The following is a 20,443-nucleotide window of genomic DNA, read 5'->3' on the forward strand; positions in this document are numbered from 1 at the left end:
ATAACTAAATAAATAATACAATACACTATGGATAACACTATCCATAATAAATAAATCTTTAACAAACACAAAAATCCACATATTTCTCTCTTATCCTCACATGGAAGGAGAGGGGTCCTGGGGACTCTGAAGAGGAAATTATATTGGATCCAAGAAGGAAAAGTTAGGGGAAGTAAGCTTTTAAAAACTTTTATTCTATTTGAATTTGTGTTGAGTGCACAGCAGTCAAGTGGAGGTGAGGGAACAACCTGTGGAAATCACTCCTTCTACTACATGGGTCCCTGGGTCATCAGGCTTGGCAAGCACCTTTGCCCATTAGCCATCTTACCAGCTCAGGGCTGGTGCTGGCGCCTACAGTTTTGGTATCTAAAAGGCCACCATGGCTGTCAAGCAGGTGAGCAATAGTCTGAGTAAGCCAAGGAGAAGGGGGTTGGGTTAATTTCTGTTCTGTGAGCAAACCTGGAGATAGGGGTCAGGTTAACAGGGTCCAGGCTCGAACTGAGTGTCTTAAAAGATGCCCTCAAAGGGTCAGGTGGTGGTGGTGCATACCTTTATCCCAGCACTCAGGAGGCAGAGGCAAGTGGATTTCTGTTAGTTTGAGGCCAGCCTGGTCTACATAGTGAGTTCCAGGATAGCCAGGGCTACACAGTGAAACCATTCTGAAAAACAAAAAAGATGTCCCCAGAGAGAGACCATTCAAGTGGGAGGACCACGGCTAGGATTTGAGTTACTATCCTAAGCATATCCTAGTTACTATTCCTCTAGGCATGGGGGAACATGCCTTTAATCCCAGCATGCAGGAAGCAAAGCCAGGCAGATCTCTGAGGTTCAGGCCAGCCTGGTCTACTACATAGGAAGTTCTAGGTCTTCAAGGGCTACATAGTGAGACCTTTTTGTTGTTTTTGCTTTCTGAGACAGGGTCTCACTATGTAGCTCTGGCTGCTTGGAGTTTGCTATGTAAACCAGGATGGTCCCTACCTCAGTGGTTGTCAACTTTCCTAATGTTGTGATTCTTTAATACAGTTCCTCATGGTCGGTGACCCCCAACCATGAAATTATTTTTGTTGCTACTGTCATGAATCATAATGTAAATACTTGTGTTTTCCAATGGTCTTAGGCAACCCTGTGAAAGGGTATTGATCCCCAAAGGGGTCATGATCCACAGGCTGAGAACCAGTCCTCTACCTCCTGAGTGCTGGGTTTAGAAGTAGGTGCCACCACCCCACGCAGAGATCATGCTTTAAAAAATAAACAAAAAAAAAGAAGCTGGGCGGTGGTGGCACATGCCTTCAATCCCAACACTCAGGGAGGCAGAGGTAGGTGGGTACCTGTGAGTTCTGGCCTTCAAAGAGTTCCCTAACAGTTAGAGATACACAGAGAAACCCTTTCTCGAAAAAAAAAAAAAAGTCTCCCTTAACCAAAGGCATACCTAATCCTGCAAGTGATGAATTCAGACTTTGGACAGTGGTCAAGCTTGTGGCACCATAGATGGGGTGACTGTGTGAGAGATTTCTAGCAGAAGACCCTCAAGACTCAAGATACAGGTTGGAAGTTGAGGCACTCTAATGGTGATGGAGGGAACTTTAAGGCAGATGCCCCAGCCCCAGCTAATGGCTCCACTCCTGTGGTCTAAGCAGCAGGACCTGGCCACAGAGGCCAGCCTGTACCCCACCAGCAGGTACCACGTACACCCGTCCATCGGCGGCCCTGGCAGGGGAGAAGTCTGTCAGCTGCAGGTTGCTATCCCGAACTTGGTTGTAGTCCCACAGCTGGTAATGCCAACTCTTGCCCTGCTTGGAGAGAAGGAAGATGGCACCAGGGGAGCTCTCATCTGGGAGGGATGGTGATTGGTGAGGTATGCCAGGCACTGGGTGGAAGAGGCCTGGCAACTCAGAGTCTTCCATGTAGCCAAGTATCGGTATACTCTGCACACCTATCAGGACCCCTGGGGGACAAGAAGAGGATGTGAGTTGCCTGGGTTACAGTTAGGTGCCAGGGCTCCTGCATCCCCTGTGACCCTCCAGGCCAGGTGCTGCCTTATTTCCACAAGGTTAGGACTGTGGGTACATAGCAGGGACTCTTGTAGCACATTGAAGGTGGGGACAGCATTGAAACAAAGACCCCCAGCATTTCCAGTTGCCCCAGAAAGACCCCCACACAGAGCCAGACACACTTCTAGAGGCCAGGCAGGATGCTAAGGGTAGTGCTGGTGACAGACATGCGGTGTCAGCCGTGTTCTAGGAGTCACATGCCTGCACAGTCTGAAGAGGAGGGCGGCTGTGCTGCCTCTATTGCTGTCTGGTGGATGTGCACCATCCCGTTTAGGGTGTTATTTTGGGAGCTGGGGGACCCTTCAGCAGGTGGGACCTTACTGGAAGAAGTGGGTCAGTGGGGTGGGGCTGAATTGCAAGTGCAGGGTTATAGTCCAACTTCCATTTCTGGGTGGAGCTCTGCTTCCTGGTCAAGCAGGAACAAGCTGTACTTGTTCCTGGCCCCTCCATCACCAGCAGAGCCATCAGCTCTGCCTTCTTTCCATGAAGCATCCCCTGAACCATGAGCCACAGAAACCTCTTAAAGTGCTTCTGTGAGGAAACCTAGTGCTCCTCCCCAACCCCCTCAATTTCCAGGTGGGCAATAGCCCTGGAGAGGTGAAGAAACTTAGGCAGAACCACGGAGCCTAAAGAGCCTAGGCTGCACTTCAAGCCCCTTACCCCCTAGTCTGTGCTCTGGGCCTGTTCAAGTGAACTCTAATTGGGAGACACTTGAGGGGCCTCATACCTACTGGGCTATTTGCTAAGTACTGCATGGGAAAGAGGGTGGCCAAGCTCTTGTTCACACCCGCAGTGCATGGCAGGCACCTTCAGTGGTGATACAATATGAACAGAGGTTACTAGTAGGTGAAGAGGTCTAGGGAGCGGCATACACAGGCAAAGACCCACCTGCACTCACTGCCCAGTGGGCTTTATGGCCTTTCTTTTGGCATGGCTCATGGTTGAAATCCTCATCATAGCTGGAGCTGGTGTTAAGGTCCAAACTGTGGTGTGGCCTTCGATCCTACCCTTCACCACCCCTGCCCTGCTCCCTCCCAGGTCCTAGGATGCGGGATGAGCAAGGGATGTCCAGAAATGAGGTGCTGCAGGACCCGATCTCTGTTGGGACCACCCAGGCCACCACAGAGGAGCTCAGTCTGGCAGTCCAAGGTCTCCTGGGCCAGTTTGGCCATATCAGCCACTGCAGAAAAGGGGGGAGGGGAACAGAGGGGGAGAGAGAGAGGGAAATAGAGCGGGAGAAAGTGTAGATTAAATAAATGAATGAATGAATGAGAATCATTTCAAAAGGGCTTATCATTTGTGTAAATTCAGAAAATGAGGCACAAGTTGGGTCTGATGGCATGGACCTATAATCCCAGCTATTTCAGAGGCTGAGTTAGGAGGATCAGATGTTCAAACCCTGCCTGGGCTACCCAGTGAGTTCAAGACCAAGCTGAGCAATTTAGTGAGCCTATGTATCAAAAGAAAAAAAAATGGCTGGAAATAGAGCTCAGTGGTAGAGCCCCTGCCTAGAATCCCCCAGTGAGGGGCTGGGATGTGGCTCAGTAGTAGAGCCCCTGCCTAGAATCCCTAGTGAGGGGCTGGGATGTGGCTCAGTGGTAGAGTCCCTACCTAGAATCTTCCAGTGAGGGGCTGGGGGCGTGGGTCAGTGGTAGAGTACCTGCCTTATATCCCTATGTTCAATTCCCAGTACTACAAAAAACAAAACCAAAAAACCAAGTGAGGCACAAAGGGTCAGTTGTTTAACCACTTTGCCATAAAAATAGTTTGACTTCTGGTACCACCTTTGGCCTACTACTGCAAGGGGTAGGCCAGAAGGGAATGAGACCTCCTCATGCACCTTCAGTGTCTCAGCTGGCCTAGAGAGAGGAGCCAGTGGAACTTAGGGTTTGAGGTATTTCCCAGTCAACTTACCAGAGAACATCTCTCCCTGTGCTGTGTAGCCTCTCTCCATGGCTACCTGCACCAGTCTTTCCAGAGAGACACTGTCAGTGTCTGGGGTTGACAGAAGAGTGCCTGCCATCCACAAGGCCACCAGTCCACACCTGGGAGAGACAGCCCACTCTAGCACATGCTGTGTCTTTACTGAACTCCCCTGACCTCAGAGGAGGGAGGGGTGTGCTGTCTAGGGGACCTGTCTCCCCTCCCACGCCAGGTGAGGTAATAGGCTGGAAGGTGGGGGACAAACTTGGGTTTAAGGGGATGGGCCACTTCATCTGTGCACTCACTGGGGTTCATTCAGCTACTCATTTAGATGGTCCTTCTGTATCACTCACATGTGCACGGACAGACGGACGGGGACACACACACACACAAGGATCATGATGAGGAAAAGGCCCTGCTTTCTCTCCCTCCTCCCCAGGATGCCCGGGGCGGAGTACTCGTCCCACAGGGTCAGTCTAGCCTCAGAAAACTGGCAGGACCTTTCACATCATAGCAATAGATACTCACTGAGGGCCTTCTTGGATGAGCGATGGTAGGTTGGCACAAAAGAGGATCCATTGCAAGTCATTTCGAAACCTGAAGCAGAATAATAAGTCACAGAGAAAGGCTCTCAGATACCCTGGAGACGGACTAAGGCCTCAGGGCTACTCCCCTGCTGAGGCAGTGAGACTCCGAAAGCCTCAGTTTTCTCATCTGGGAATCATAATTTTGCTTTTTCCCTGCTGCTTCTCATAGGGCTTGAAAGGCAAAGAGCAGATGCAGAACCTATATAACCATGAGTCACAAAGATTTCTCTGAGAAAAATTTTAGAAGGTGGTATGTTTTGTACCCAAATGCTAAGATTTTTTTTTTCTTTTTTTGTAGACATTATCTTCAAATGTATCCCAGGCTAGCCTCCAACCAATGGCAATGTTCCTGCCTTAGTTTCCTCAATGCTGGGATTAAAGGTGTGCTACTATAACCAGTGTCTGATTAGTCTCCCTACCAGGTCTGAGGTGTGTGTGTAGGGGACAGATGGGAGGCTGTTGTGAGGGCTCAGCAGATAAAGGCACCTGCTGCTAACCCTGACAACTTGAGTTCAAGTCCCAGGCCCCACATGTTAGAAGGAGAGTGACTCATGAAGTGTTTTCTGACCTCATACACACCAACAATGTAGCACACATATACCACACAACAAACAAATAGATTAATTCAGTCTTGCATAAAACCAGGTGACAATATGCTTAAGGCCCAAGAGAGCACCTCAGATGAAGCTGAGCAGGGCTGACCAGCCCTGTCCTGAGGCAGCTGCATGATTTCAGGGATCTCAGTCCCTCGAGGCCCAGGGCCAGCAGGAGGGCAAAGCCAGGGGTGGTGACGGGGATGCTCACACCCATGATAAATACACAAAGCTTCAGGTTCTTAGTTTGAGGTAACTCCTGACCACAGCAGGGTGGTTAGAGGCACCAAGTCCCCTACTGAAATCAAATGGAGATCTCTCTCCTTCTTTGCTCTGTGGCTGTGACTGCCCCTAAGAGCTTCAGGTTTCTTTCATTTTACATTTTCTTTGTGTGATACCCACGGGATCCAGGAGAGGTGCTGGGTCCTCTAGATCTAGAGTTATGGTTATGTCACACCATGTGGGTGCTGGGAACTGAGATCCTCTGCAAGAGCACTGAGTCATCTCTCCAGCCAATTGAGAGTCTTGGCTTTCTCATCCAGAAAACAGGAAAGACACAGTTTCTATTTCATGAGGTTCTTTAAGAACTCAGGCAGCCATGGGGATCCATGTAATAATAGCCTTTGAGAGCAGAGGCAGGACTGCCATTGAGTTTCAGGCCAGCCTAGGCGGACAACACAGACGTCTGTCAGTTTGAGCTACAGCGTGACACTGGGTCAAAAACAAACAAACAAACAAACACAAAAGACCAGTACTGTAGCAGATAGCAGACATCTTTAATCACGCTTTGGAGGGGAAGACGGGTGGATCTCTGTGAGTTCAAGGCCAGCCCAATCAACTTACTGTGTTCCAGGACAGCCAAGGTTACACAGAGAGATCTTGTTTCAAACCACCACCAGCACCAAATAGCTGGTGAAGGTAATATACACCTGTCATCTCTTGAAGTGGAGGAAGAAGGAATAGGTGTTCTCAGCTAGATAGACTTTGAGGTCAGCCTGGGCTACATGGGACCCTATCTAAAACACACACAAACCCCCCAAACCCAACTAGTAAGAGCCCAATGAACAAAGTAAAGATATCCTTTGTTGTTGTTTTTGTTTCTTTTTGTTTTGTTTTTGAGATAGGGTTTCACTGTTTAGTTCTGGCTGTATGAACTCACTTTGTAGACCAGGCTGGCCTTGAACTCACTGAGATCTACCTGCCTCTGCCTCCTGAGTGCTGGGATTAAAGGCATATATTACCACCGCCCAATTTAAGAAATCCTTTTAATCTGACATTGATTACCTATGTGCGTTTGGTCAAATCATCACCTCAATTCCCTAACACCCTTCCTTTATATAAAAAGTTCGGATTGTTTGGCTGGGGGCTTCACTCCAGATCCTGGCATAAATTCCCTCTCCTGGGAGTTGCCTTGGTCCAAACTCCACCTCTGAGAAAGCCCCTCCCCAGGGAGGGTCAAGAAAGTCCGCCAAAGCTTTCCCTCCCCAAGGAAGGTCAAGACTCTTTAAACTGCCCCCCAAAGAACGAACAAGTGGTCTCCCCCTTCTCTCTCTTCCCCTCTCCATGTTTTCCAGGGCCACCCGGGAGCACTCCATTAAACATGGGCACCTCTTAATTTGGTTTGATTTGGTCTGATTGGGATTATTTGCATCGGTGGAGAGGTTCGTCTTAAGAAGAAAATACTTAATAATGTGATAGACTGTCTGCATCCAATTTGCATAATGGTGGTTGGGCACTTGGTGTGCCTTGTAAGTATGGTTGGGAGTTTAAGAATTCCCTTTTCTTCACTCCCTCCCTCCCCCCTCCCCCCCTCCCTCCCTCCCAACACAAGGTCTCACTATGTAGCTCAGTCTGTCCTGGAACTCATCTCCTGCTCAGCTTCCTGAACGCTGGGATTATAGGCACGTGCCCCTATGTCAGGCACTGGGGGAGTTTATCAATTTGGAGAGGGGCCTGTGGTGTCTTCTTTATCCTCTTCCCTTACTGCCTGTGTCCTGGGATGCATCACTTTCTTCCTGGGACTTTGGACTCAATTCATGACCTCTAGTCCTCTTAACGGTAGTTCTTTTCTGAGCAACGCCTTTTCCTGACTCATCAAAGACCCATCCAGCCGGCCACACTGCTGCTTGCCTACTTGCCCAGCTCTTCTGTTCTTTGAGAACACGCATGTTTTTATTACAGACCTGTGCCTATGCTGTCTGCTCTCACGGGATAGGTAGGCCTCCATAACTTGCTCACTAGCATTTGTAGCTGCCTGTCTTTCAGAAGCCACCACTGAGTTACACACTTCCTTTGGACCCAGTTATTACAACCCTGGCTGCTCTGGGAGCCACTATGTGGAGGGACAGAAGCATGTGCAGGAGTTGCTTTCTCTGATGCTGGAGGCCAATCACTGAAGAGCTAGGTAGGGGACTTAAGGGATAGGGCTGTTTGAGATCAAGAAAATGGGAAACCCTGAGAAGGAGTGGCTGAAGTGATTTGGAGACGGGGCTGGATGAGAGGGGGTGGTGTTAGGGGTTTGGAGACCCTACCGGTCTTTGTGCAGCTTCAGGAGCCTCTTCACATCTTCTCTGCCTTTGGGGACTGGGCCAGCCTTCTCCAAGGCCTCCTTCAGCAGCCGGCTCTTCTCCAGGCCGTAGACATGAGGGGGAACAGCCTCCACAGTAGAGGGTGGAGGTGGCAGTGGGGGTGGGGGTGGAACTGAAGCCTGGGGACTACAGGGAGGGGATGGCAAAGCTAAGTCCAGAGGATCTGGGGGTAAAGGAGGTGGAATATTGGGGTCTTGGATTACTGGGGGGATTGTGGGTTTTAGGGGGAAAGAGCATGGAGAAGTCATGTGGGGTCTTCAGGACGAGCCGATGTGAGAACGAGAAAGATTCCTCCCAAATTTCTCAAGGATGGAGTTTCAGTTTTTAGAGCAACTGGATGTGGCGTTCAGGTCCGCACATAGAAATCTGTTTTAAAAAATTAAAAATTAGAGTTGAATTGCAGAATATGGTGCCTAATTCAGTCGGTCTGGGAGAACCTGAGTTAGTATTTGAAATGGTGGAAAAAGAAACTGGGCTAAGTCAGATGAAGGCTCCACAAGGGTGGTCTGTGCTATGGGGATGGGACTTACATTAGGAGGGAATTTAAGATGTCTCTGTCAACTCATCCACTGGAGCTAGCTAGTTTTGGTCACTTCCATAATAAGGATGCTCAGATCTGGGATGAGGTTGGGGTGACTTGCCTCATCTCACATCCCTGGCTCGAATTTGGAACGTTAAGGTTGCCCGTAGGAGTTAGAGGTCAAGAGATCACGTGGCTGAGAAAACAGCCTAGTGGTGGCAGGGTCCTGGAATCACTCGGGAAGTAAGAGAGTAGCAGCGGCTCAGCGATAAAGGGTCGACTACGGAAAGGAACTTAGGAACTTATACTGGCTTCCCGCCGGGAGCAAACAGTGTTGACCCTGCCAGACTACACCGTCCTTTCTAAGCCCACGCGGCTGATCACGTGGTCCAAGGCCACTGGCGGAAGGGGAAGAGGTGTGGCTTCCGAAAGGCCGTTCCTAGTAATGTCCCGATTGGCCAAAAGCTCGTAGCTTTCTTCGATTGGTCTGGTCACTACGGGGAAGGGGGCGGGGATTATCATTAAGGCGGGAACCCAAGTGTTCCTTTCATTGGCAGGCGCTGAGGCCCGGGACTTACCCGAACAGTCAAAATCTACCGAGTTTGCGCGTGGCGAGTATCTCGCGGAGAGGGAAGCCGGAGCCAGGACAGGAAGCCGTGTACCTGAGCAGGGGAGCGTGGCAGGCGCGGCGGCTCAGGTGGCGAATTCTCGCTGGTGCAGACGCCGCTTGGCGTTGGGGAGGCGGGTGGAGCACTTGGCGTCGGGCCTACAGCCGCGTTATTTCGGGAGTCCTCTCTTTGAGAGACTAGGATGTCTAAAATCGGTCCCTACTTTCTTAACTGGCTCCGACATCCGGGTTCTTTTTTCCTCCCGGGGCGCCGTTCGCACGCGTGGACTAATTGGAATCGCCGCTTGGTACGCTCCGCCTGCCGGGACTCGTAGGGTATTCTGGGATTCGTAGTTACCTTCTAGATTCCCCCTAGCACGCGGGCTGGAGAAGCGGACTCCTACGCTGGCTTTTGCCAAGCTGTGCCCTTATTCTCCCCCCACCCCCATTCCGAGCTTACCCAGTTTACTCTTGGAAGGATCCCAGAACTCTGATCAGAGCCCATCAGGTATTTAGAACCAAGAATTTTGGGAAACGTAGGGCTGAAGTCGCCTCTTTTTCTCCCTTTAAGCCGTGAGCATCTCACACCATGGCAGTTCCTGAGACCCGTCTCAACCACACTATTTATATCAACAATCTCAATGAGAAGATCAAGAAGGATGGTAAGTTCTCGGGATATTCTGGACTCTGGGTGATCTCATATGAGCTGACCCCTTCTACCTCTAGCACCCGCTTTTTATCAGCCTTCTTCATTCAGTCTGTTAAGAGTTAACTTTGGCCTTTGTATATACCGAGCCCTTGGTTTTCAACACGCGCTTAATCATTTTGCATTCTGCTCTTTAACCTGTGCGCATTGTTGATAATCCTCAAGGTTTTAGCTCACCAGCCCCTTCTTTTTGTGAAGCCTTTTGGAACTTTTCTCTTCATCAAGCCCAGCTCAGTCTGCTATCATTGTTATGCCCAAATCCGCGAAGTCCCTCAAAAGCCCACAAGGAGACTGAGTCCCGTATGTAAAAGCAAGCTTGCAAACTCGGTCTCTCCGCATGTCCAACGTATTGGAATGAACGGAGAGCCCCGAGCTCAGTTAGAGTTGTGATTTTATAGTAGTAAAGGTGGGGGTGAGGGGTTTCTGAGGTTCAGGACCCTTGTTTGGCTGACATTTGTCTAGGGGTGTCCTGGTGAGTGTGTGCTGGCAGGTGATCCTATCTACAGCGGTTGGAACGTTAGGCATTTCCTTTGGATGGTCTATTCTTGGGTGGTGCTCAGGTAATCTTAATTTATGGTCCTTTCTGCAACCAGGTATTGCTTCAGGGTAAACTACTGAGACTACTCCATTAAACTTGTGAGGGCTGAGTTCTACTCTGGCAGGTGATAATGGTTGGAAGTAAAGAACTTCCTTTGGGTGATCTGTTCATATTTCGCTTATCATGGCTGGCTCCTACATCATGAGACTGTCTCTGTCCATGGGCCTCCTGGACATTGGTCTTAGTGTTTGACTATAATGCAAATAACATTCAGAAGTGATGAGATACATACGTAACCCTGTGTAACATGGGGATTGTGTACAGGAGTCTATATTCTGGGATATATTTAATTCTCACAAGCCTCTTGGATTAAGAAATTGGAGCTTGGGTGGCATGACTTGCCTGAGATCAAATAGCAAGGAAAATGGTTGTGATATAAGTGTTGGACTCTGGTTATGCGAGTTCTTGGACTGAACTGGATGGCAGAAGGCTGTAGTTCAGTTACTCAGGGAGAGCAGAAGTGAAGCCAGTTTGAACTACCTGATCAGCACAAGTGGGAAAAAAAAAGAGACCAAAGACAGTCTCTTTGGGTGTGATGGTACAGGCTGGTAATCCCGGTCCTCAGGAGACTGAGGTAGGAGGATCTTGAGTTCCAGACCTGCCTAGGATACATACAAAACCTTGTCTCCAAAAGGATTGAGGAATGCAAATAGTGGTGGTCTTGCCTGGGATGAGTAAGGATGAGTAAGGCTCTGGGTTTGAACCTCAGCAGCTAAGAAACCTACTTGTCCTGGAGGGATGGCTCAGTGGTTAAGAAGAACTAGCTGTTCTTCCAGAGGACCTGGGTTCAATTCCCAGTACCCACATGGCAGTTCATAACTGTCTTAACTCCTGTTCCAAGGGTTAGGACACCCTCACACAGACATACATACAGGCAAAACACTAATATACATAAAAAATTTTAATAAATAAAGTTTTTAAAAAGGTACCACATGGCAGCTCACATCTGTCTAACTCCTCTTCCAGGGGATGCAGCACCCTCACACAGGCAAACTTTATGAATGTTGATACACGTATTTGATCAGGACAGCTCTAGGGAGGCTATTCTCTTATCTCTGTGGTTCGTGGGGTCACACTTGATCATGAGGCTTGTGAAGCGGAGGCTCTACCACCACTACACTGGCCCCCTTTTGCATATAATTTTTTGGAAATAGTATTCTGAAAGATAGTTCGGCTGGTAAGCATGCTTGGTGCTTAGCCTGACGTTTCTAGGTCCCACGCTAGGAGGCAAGTGCCCTCTGACTTCCATGTGTGTGCCATGTGAGCTTGCTGGGTCTGAGTTCAGGTTACCCAAGTTGGGGTAGTCATTGCGGAAAAGGAGTTCTGGGCGTTTGAAGGCTGAGGCAGGAGACTCAGTTCCTGGGGACTCAGTGGTGGGAGGAGAGTTGGCTCCCCAGAGTCATCCTCTCATTGTCTCCTCACCACACACAACATAAATAAATGTCCCCTAGCCTAGAGCAGGTATCCTGAGGAGTCTGAGAAGGACTTGGCCAAGCCAGGACCACAATTCAATTCCCATCTGAAGCCGGCACCACCAACCTCACCAAACTGTTTCATACTGTAGCAAAACAGAGCTGTCCACGTCTTGTAAGGTTATGTAAACATGAGTTCCACTTGAGTGGTCCTTGGCTGCTTCCATTGTGGATTGGTTGGGGTGGTTTTTTTTTTTACCTTATTTTTTGGCTTTTTCAAGACAGAGTTTCTCTGTGTAGCTCTAACAGTCCTGGAATTTGTTCTGTAGACCAGGCTGGCCTTGAACTCACAGGGTTCTATCTGGTTTAAAGGCCTGTGCCACCACACTACCTGGCTGTTGTGGGTTCTTGAGCTGTGGTATTCTGAGTATTCTGTCAGTGGCAGGTGGCCCCTTGTTTGGGCTGTCCATCCTCTAAGGATAGTGCAAATCCCAGGACACAGTGCCAGGCCTTTTGTCACAGTGTGTCTTGTCTTCCATGAATGCAGAGCTCAAGAAGTCCCTGTATGCCATCTTCTCCCAGTTTGGCCAGATCCTGGATATTCTGGTGTCTCGGAGCCTGAAGATGAGGGGCCAGGCCTTTGTCATCTTCAAGGAGGTCAGCAGCGCCACTAATGCCCTGCGTTCCATGCAGGGGTTCCCCTTTTACGACAAGCCCATGGTGAGCATCTTGAATATGGAGGTTGTGTGTGTGTGTATGTGTGCTGTAGGAGCCAAGGTGGGGTGGCCCTGTGGCCGGTAATGTTCTTTTGGTTGCTACTTTTCTTGCTGTTCTTTCCATTTGGTATTCCTTATCTGGGGCTGTGGGGACACAAAATGATCAAGAAACTGAGCATGATGGTTCATGTCTACGTGTAGGGGAGCGAGGCAAGAGGATTGCCAAGAGTTCTAACCCAGCCTGGAGTATAGAATGGAGCTTGCTTAAAACCCTTGCAAAAGTAGGCCTGAACCAAAGTGCACAGAGATTCGCTAAGCCCTGTTCACTGCTGCCTTCATCACCTGACTCCACTGGGAACCACTTCTTCCTCCTTCTCTTCTTCCTCCTCCTCCTTCCTCTTCTTCCTTCTTGTCCTCCTCCTTCCTCTTCTTCTTCTTCCTCCTTCTCCTTCTTTCTCCTTCCTCCTTCTTCTTCCTTCTTCTTTTCTTCCTCCTCCTCCTTCTTCCTCTTATTTTTCCTCCTCCTTTTTCCTCCTTTTCTTCCTTTCTTCCTTCTTTTTCTTCTTTCTTTTTCCTTCTTCCTCTTCCTTCTTCCTTCTTCCTCTTCCTTCTTTCTGTCCCCCTCTGACCTTACCTTTTCCCTCCCTCTAATCTTCTTCAGTGTAGGCAGAAGTGGAGCTTAGTCTCCCTCTGCCTCAGTGTCTTGAGCAGCTAGAGTCCCCGGCCCAGCTTTTTTCATCCCTTAGCTTCCTGGCTGTTCTCTTGTCCCATGTATCCATGGGGATTCCCATCTCTTTGTTATTCATCCTTTCCTAAGCACTGGATCGGAAAAGTTCACTTTGCAATACTCTAGGTCCGCTTCTGAACGTGGAACTTTAAAATGAACTTTAAAATGATCATTTATTGCTGGGCATGGTAGTGCATACTTTTAATTTTAGGGAGACAGAGGGAGATGGGTCTCTTGAGTTCTAGGCCAGCCTGTTCTACATAGGGAATTCCAGATCAGGCAAAGCTACATAGTGAGACCCTGTCTCAATTTTTCTTGGGGCAGGGGGCGAGTTCGAGGCAGGGTTTCTCTGTGTAAAAGTCCTGACTGTCCTGGAACTCCCTCTGTAGACCAGTCTGGCCTCAAACTCACCTGCCTCTGCCTCCCAAGTGCTGGGATTAAAAGCATGCACCACCACCGCCCAGCCAAGTATTTTAATTTTGTGTCTGAGCATATCTGGGTTCTTCATAGGAGAGCTTGTGAACACCTCCTCTACCTTACAGTCCTCAACAGGGGCTGCTGCTTCCAGAAGCTTAGACCTATTAAGTTCCTACCACAATCCTGCCAGGTGGAAAATACCCCCATTTTACAGATGAGGAAGTTGTGGCCAAGCAGTCTCTATAGCTTTTCTTAGCAAGCTCCTCAAGAGGTCACATTTTAAACTCTGCCAGTTTTCCCCTGATTTCCATGGCCTTGACCTTTCTGCTCTGATTGGTAGCGTATTCAGTATGCCAAGACTGACTCGGACATCATTGCCAAGATGAAGGGCACCTTTGTGGAGAGGGACCGCAAACGAGAGAAGAGGAAGCCCAAAAGTCAGGAGACACCAGCTGCCAAAAAGGCTGTTCAGGGTGGGGCAGCTGCCCCCGTGGTGGGCGCTGTTCAGCCTGTACCGGTAAGCCAGGGTGCAGGACTATGTCCCTCTCTGTCAGGCCTTCAGCCATGTGGCTTGGGGTGGGGGTAAACTGAGGGGACTTGTCCCATTGGGTTGGTGAGCCATGTGGTAGAGGGGTCTCTTGGGTGCTTCTTCCCCAGCGTACACTTGATTGTCTTTGAAGGTCTGTCTTTTGCACATCTGTCTCCTGGTTCCCTTTCCTTGGTTTTGGTTTTGTTCTGTGTATTTTTACTTGAGTACTGTGTGTGTGTCTGTGCATATGCTAAGTTCGTGACTTTATAGAAAGTTAAAAGTTATCAGCTTCCTGTTGGAAATAATAGGCAAATTTAGAGGGACTAGTGGATTGTAAAGTAAAAATCAAAGCAATCAACGTAGCCTGTGGGAGGCCTCCATTCAATCCCTAGTACTACAAGCAGAAGGAAGAATGATGAAGAGTCGCTGTTTATGTTGGTAAGCAAAGACGGCACACTGTCTACCTACCCTCTGGGCTTTTACCTTTCTCTCTTTTTTTTTTAATAATTTGTTTTTATTTTGTGTACATTAGTGTTTTTTCCAGCATGTCTGTCTCTATGTATGACGGTGTTGTATCCCCTGCAACTGGAGTTACAGATAGTTGTGACTTGCCATGTAGGTGCTGGGAATTGAACCCGGGTCCTCCAGAAAAGCAGCCAGTGCTCTTAACCTCTGAGCCATCTTTCCAGCCCCCCTTTCTCTATTCTGTATACCTTTCTTGACTCTGACTCTACTCCCCATCTCCCCCTCTCCTTTTCACACTCATCCTTCTTGTTCTTTTTATTTATTCTCTTGCCTGCCAGCCCTGCCTGTCCCTCTCCTGCCTAACTATTGGCTGTTCAATTCTTTATTAGACCAATCAGCAGTTTTAGGCAGGCAAAGTAACGCAGCTTCACAGAGTTAAACAAATGCAACATAAAAGAATGCAACACATATTTGCATCATTAAACAAATGTTCACCTTCAACTAATATTCCACAACACTACGCACTGATCTAGGGCAAACCAACATGATCCCTGATGTGTTGACCATTCTGATAAAAGTACTTGCCTGGCAACCTGAGTTCAGCCCTTGGGTCCCATGGTAGGAGGAGGGAACCCGTCTGGAGAATTATCCAGGACTGATGAAGGTTCTAGAGTTCCAGCCTTCAAGATGGCCTGCCATAGGCCTATGGATAGAAAGATAAGCTAAAGAGGCTGGATACTTGCTCTAAGGAATCTGTGCAGTTCTGATGCAGGGCGATTGGATCTACAAGAGAAAAGCATAGCCCTGCCTAGGTCTAGGCATTTGACTCAGTGGTAGCCTGTAATTATAGTACTGGGGAGGTTGAGGCAGGAATTAGGAGTTTGAGGTCATGCTTGGACTCATTTTGAGAAAAATTAACTCAGGCTGAATCATGAGCTGAATGTGACAGCAGACTATAAGGATAGTAAAGAAACCTTCAAAGTGTCTCTGTAGTCTTGGTGAATGCATGAGAAGTGGAATCTCATTCTGTGCAGGACACCAGAAGAACTGGGCATAAAAGAAGATGGCTGAATTTTGTCCCTCCTTCCCTCTCTGTCTTTTGTCTTTTGAGTCTTTCATCTCATCGTGCTCAGGCTGGGTCACATGTTGTAGCTAGTGGTGGTGTCTGTGTCTTTAACTTATCAATTTCATTTTAAGTTACATTTTGCTTATTGTGTGTGTTTATGAGTGTTCATGCCATGGGACATGAGCAGAGGTCAGAGAGAGGACAACTTATTGAGGAGGTCAGTCTACCCGGTAGGTTCTGGAGGTTAAACTTAGGTTGTCAGGCTTGGAGGCAGGTGCTTTTCCCTGCTGAGCCATCCTGATAGCTCTTGTTTCTTTCCTTTCTAAATTTGCTATTGTTTTGTGTGCGTGTGTGTGTGTAATGTTTTTATTTGTGATTTGCTATGTATGCTGGGAATTTAACATACCTCTGGAAGAACAGGCAATGCTCTTAACTGCTGAGCCACCTCAGTACAGTGTCTGTGGAGGCCAGAAAAGGGCATTGGGTCCTCTAGAGCTAGAATCTCAGAAATTGTGAGCTGCCTGACGGTGCTGGGAACCAAACTGTTCTGTTGTGGTACCCACCCTTAACCACCGAGCCATCTCTCCTCTGGTTTCAGTTTAAATATCTGAACAAAGTTGGGCAGTGCTCTAATTGTACTTTTAATTGCTTCAAAATCCTTTTTCTGGTTTATCATTCCTCCTTGAGTCCAAGTCTTCAGTTTTGCTCTCTTTGGTGTTTGTTGGGTGTTGTTTTTTGTCTTTTCGGGTGTGGGTCTTCACAGCTCTGCGTCTTTGCATTGCGGGTGCTGTGACCTTGCTACCCCTGACCTGTAGCCCACCAGTCCTACCCTCTTCTGCACAGGGTATGCCGCCGATGACTCAGGCTCCCCGCATCATGCACCACATGCCAGGCCAACCTCCTTACATGCCACCACCTGGCATGATCCCGCCACCGGGCCTCGCTCCTGGCCAGATCCCCCCTGGGGCCATGCCCCCGCAGCAGCTCATGCCTGGACAGATGCCGCCTGCCCAGCCTGTAAGTGACCCTACCCACTGTAAGGTCTCACAAGCATGATTTGCATGCAGAAGTGGAACAATTAATTGGGGCTCTTAGGTCAGGTGGGAGGTGGCACTGTGCTCTTTGTGTGGGTGAGCCATCCTGGGACAGAGGGGTTGACTTGTATGTTGGTTTGGGGGAGCAGGGTGAGGCTAAGTCAATCAAGGTCTGCTCTGCATCCGGGTGTCATGCATATGCTAGGGCACCATGTGCTGTCCCAGCCCCCACACACAGTAGTGGCAGTAACTGGAAGGTCTCTGCTGCCTTGGGCCTGCAGTCTCTGGGGCACTGGCTATGGGGAGAGGGACGACGATGGGGAACATGTGAGAAAGATTCTGAACAGGGTGGTGAGCAGAGTGCAGTGCCAGGCATACTTCTTGGGGTACCCCTGCTCACTGGCAGCCATCTCTCCCAACAGCTCTCCGAGAATCCACCCAATCACATCCTGTTCCTCACCAACCTGCCTGAGGAGACCAACGAGCTCATGCTGTCCATGCTTTTCAACCAGTAAGTGGGGCTTCGGGCTGGGCTGGTGGGTTCCGGTGTTCGGTGGTCACTGTAGTGGCTGAAGGCGTGTAAGGGGGAAAGGAAGACGGCCACGGGGCACACAGTGCTGTGGGCACCATGTATTTGGGGTCCTGGGCTGCCTTTTGTGTGTGATACTGAGAGGTGCAGAACAAGGGGAAAGTTAAAGAGGAGCAAAATGTGGGGCCGGTTTAGACTGGCATGGGCTAGCCTGTTCAAAAAATAGCCAGGGACGCCAAGGACACTAGCAATAGGATGGAACCTGTAGACCTTGAGTCGAGGGACTGCTGAGTGGACTAGGGCTGAAGCTTTCCTAGTTGTGGTGTCTCAGAGCACACTTCTTACAGAAATGTCTGTCAAACCTGGGTATTGGTGGCAGTGAACACCTGGAGTCTGGGGACCTGGAAGACTGAAGCAGGATTGAGGTTGGGGTCCTGTTCTATCTCCTGTGGAGCCTAGACTCTGTGAGAGCCATGCTGGGGGTGGTGCTGAGTTCCCATCTAAAGATGCTGTCAGGCTTGTCAGCCCTGGAGCATGGATGGTTTTGTTTCAGACCCTCTCTCTTTTTAAAGGTTTTCTTAGTTTTATTTTTAGTTATACATGTGTCTGTGTATATATGCTAGAAGTGTGGGGTATCCCTGAGCTGGAGTTTTAGGCAGTGTGAGCTGCTTGACATTGGCGCTAGGAACTGAACTTGTGTTCTCTGCCAGATCAGTTCTTGATCTTTTTTTTTTGTTGTTGTTGTTGTTTGTTTCGTTTATTTGAGAAAGGGTTTCTCTGTAGCTTTTGGTGCCTGTCCTGGAACTAGCTCTTGTAGACCAGGCTGGCCTTGAACTCACAGAGATCCGCCTGCCTCTTTCCCAAGTGCTGGGATTAAAGGCATGTTCTTGATCTTAACTGCTGAGTCCTCTCTAGCCCCTCCTCTCTGATTCTTTATGATAAAAATAAGCACTTTATGTAGCTCAGGCCGACCATCCTGCCTCCATCTCCCAGGTGTGACCTGTACCTGTTTCAACAAAGCAAAATCAAGATAAAAATGAGAGTAGTGGCCAGGCAGTGGTGGCCTGCACCTTCATCCCAGCACTTGGGAGGCAGAGCAGGTGGGTCTCTGAGTTTGAGGCCAGCCTGGTCTACAGTGCGTTCCAGGACAGCCAGGGCTACACAGAGAAACCCTGTCTGAAAAACAATCAAACAAGAAAGCACGAGCCGCAGTTGGTGACAGTTTCTGGGGCAGGGGACGGAAGAGGTGCCAGTGTTTGAGCCGCGTTGTGGTTTGGCTGTTAAGGGTTTTCATTCAATGGTGTTTACAGTAGGGGTTTTGCCTGTCTTGTGTCCAGGCAATCTTTTGGTATGGGGTCTGTGCTGTGCATTATGGGAAGCTTAGCACCTCTGAATTCTGTCATTTTGTTGGTGCCAAATATTAGGGGAATGCCAAGGGGGTCTCTGAGGTCTGCTCTTCCCTCCTCCTAGGTTCCCTGGCTTCAAGGAGGTGCGTCTGGTCCCCGGGCGGCACGACATTGCCTTTGTGGAGTTTGACAATGAAGTGCAGGCTGGGGCAGCACGAGATGCCCTGCAAGGCTTTAAGATCACGCAGAACAATGCCATGAAGATCTCTTTTGCCAAGAAGTAGTGCCTTCCCCCACGGGGCGTCCAGGTCTCCATTCTGGGACTGCCCCTTTCCCCCCCTTGGCTCAGTCCCTGAAGGTAAGTCCCCCTTGGGGGCCTTCTCAGAGCCGCGTGTGAGTGTGTGGTTGCCACACAGCATTGTACCCAGAGTCTGTCCCCAGACATTGCACCTGGCGCTGTTAGCTTGTGATTAAAGTGTTTTTTTGAGGGTTGGTTTTTCACTATTGTCTGTTTTATTTTGTCTTCCTTGGTTCCCTCCACATGGAGAGGTTGGATCTCATGGCCTCTGTGAGTTCACAGTCTTGGAAAACACACAGGAGTATAATGATATTAACCATACTTAAGCTACATTGACAGCTTCGGCAGGTTTTTTTTTTTTTTTTGTCTCAAATTATTGAGGACAGGAAAGAAGATACCCATGTACATTTGGGCAGGTTGTGAGCTGCACAAGGATACTCCTGCTTCAGAAGGGCACATCAGAGACCTGCTTCCGAGCTGGCTTCTGGCTATTACAGAGGAATGGCTCACTGAAGACTCTCCCCATGGCATTTGAAGGAGCAGGACAGAGCTGCTGCTTGCATCACTAAGGGACTCCCATATTGTTGCAGACAGGCAAGTGGAGACATCTCTCTCCACATTGGCCTAATGACTGGGACATGTGAGTTCTGTGGTTAGCCCATCTGCTTTGTAGTAGTTTGGGGCCTCCCTAGCTGTCACTCAGTGGGCAGTTAAGTGTCCCCCACTGTGAGGTTTTCTTCCTGTGTGAGAACTCTTGTTCCCGCCATAATGATGATCATGTTTGTTCCCACGAACACCACCAGGCACCGTGCCAGCAATCAGCAGATTCCTTATATACTTGCTGAGTACTAGTAGATGCTGAATAAAACTTTGGAGTGAAAATTAAAGCTGATAGGCAGGCCTGTGGTCCTAGTACCCAGAAGACTGAGGCAGGGGAATTGCCCTGAGTTCCCTGGCAGCCTGAGCTATTGTGGTGGGGCTGTAGAGCTGGGAACAGTTAGGCTGGTCAGGGAAAAGTTCCTTGAGGAGGTGTCCTAGGGTGGAGCTGTTAGTGCTGGGTTTGTAGAAGTGTTTCGTTCTCCACCCCGTGATAACCTCCCATTCTTTGCCTGCCACGAGGTGCCTGGCAGGCTCAGAGGTCAGGGTGCCCTGAGTCACTGCTGTTATCTTGACAAGTGACTGAACTTGGGGGCCAGTTTTCTCTTCTGCAAGGCAGAAAATGAAAGTCAAAGCACAGCAGTGTAGAGTGGCCAGTACGGCCCGAAGCTAAGGTGGTCTTGGACCAAGCGCCCCGGCCACTGGAGTAGCCGTCAGGGTGAGCAGTAGAAGCTGCCTTGGTCACATGGGTCCCATATGAACTTTGTGTGTGGTTAGCCCGGGTCCTTGAACATGGCTCTGGTGTTTGTGCTTTTTAAATCCCCTGTGGTTTTGAACCGGTGACCTGCTTTAGAAACAAAATCCCTGTCTAACTGAATCCTGGGTTCAGAATGCTGCAGTACTTTTTTCCATCTTGACTTTTTTTATATTTACTTACTTTATGTATGTGAGTGACCTGTCTTCATGCCCATCGGAAGAGGGAATCAGATCCCATTAGAGATGGTTGTGAGCCACCATGTAGGTACTTGGAATTGAACTTAGGACCTCTGGAAGTGCAGTGAGTGCTCTTAACCTCTGAGCCATCTCTCCAGCCCCATCTTTTCATTTTTTAAGATGGGGCTGGAGTGGGGTCTC

At 49.1% G+C, this 20,443-nt stretch overlaps 2 protein-coding genes across 6 annotated transcripts; one reads left to right on the forward strand and one right to left on the reverse strand.

Moving 5' to 3' along the window:
• Positions 1–173: 173 nt before the first annotated feature.
• Actmap (actin maturation protease) lies at positions 174–8,980 on the reverse strand. 3 transcript variants are annotated; one of them, XM_048440536.3, is made up of 7 exons: positions 8,841–8,980; positions 7,686–8,108; positions 4,503–4,571; positions 3,966–4,096; positions 3,102–3,231; positions 2,940–3,010; positions 174–1,945 (listed from the first exon to the last, which is right to left on the reverse strand). In XM_048440536.3, exons 2-7 carry the CDS (start codon positions 7,988–7,990, stop codon positions 1,608–1,610), a joined length of 1,044 nt encoding a protein of 347 aa, XP_048296493.1. In that variant the 5' UTR covers positions 7,991–8,108; positions 8,841–8,980; the 3' UTR covers positions 174–1,607. The 3 variants fall into 3 exon arrangements, with proteins under 3 accessions (XP_048296493.1, XP_048296487.1, XP_048296502.1); XM_048440530.3 differs by lacking the exon at positions 8,841–8,980 and adding an exon at positions 8,384–8,658; XM_048440545.3 differs by lacking the exon at positions 8,841–8,980 and adding an exon at positions 8,273–8,658.
• Snrpa (small nuclear ribonucleoprotein polypeptide A) lies at positions 8,818–18,915 on the forward strand. 3 transcript variants are annotated; one of them, XM_048440557.3, is made up of 7 exons: positions 8,818–8,959; positions 9,441–9,531; positions 12,133–12,305; positions 13,786–13,962; positions 16,349–16,522; positions 16,962–17,050; positions 18,539–18,915. In XM_048440557.3, exons 2-7 carry the CDS (start codon positions 9,459–9,461, stop codon positions 18,696–18,698), a joined length of 846 nt encoding a protein of 281 aa, XP_048296514.1. In that variant the 5' UTR covers positions 8,818–8,959; positions 9,441–9,458; the 3' UTR covers positions 18,699–18,915. The 3 variants fall into 3 exon arrangements, with proteins under 3 accessions (XP_048296514.1, XP_048296534.1, XP_087763650.1); XM_048440577.3 differs by lacking the exon at positions 8,818–8,959 and adding an exon at positions 9,037–9,177; XM_087907524.1 differs by lacking the exon at positions 8,818–8,959 and having other exon boundaries at positions 9,230–9,531.
• The last annotated feature ends 1,528 nt before the right edge of the window (positions 18,916–20,443 follow it).

The sequence above is a fragment of the Myodes glareolus genome, chromosome 1 (genome assembly GCF_982192425.1).
Source record: "Myodes glareolus chromosome 1, mMyoGla1.1, whole genome shotgun sequence".
Lineage (NCBI taxonomy): Eukaryota > Metazoa > Chordata > Mammalia > Rodentia > Cricetidae > Myodes > Myodes glareolus.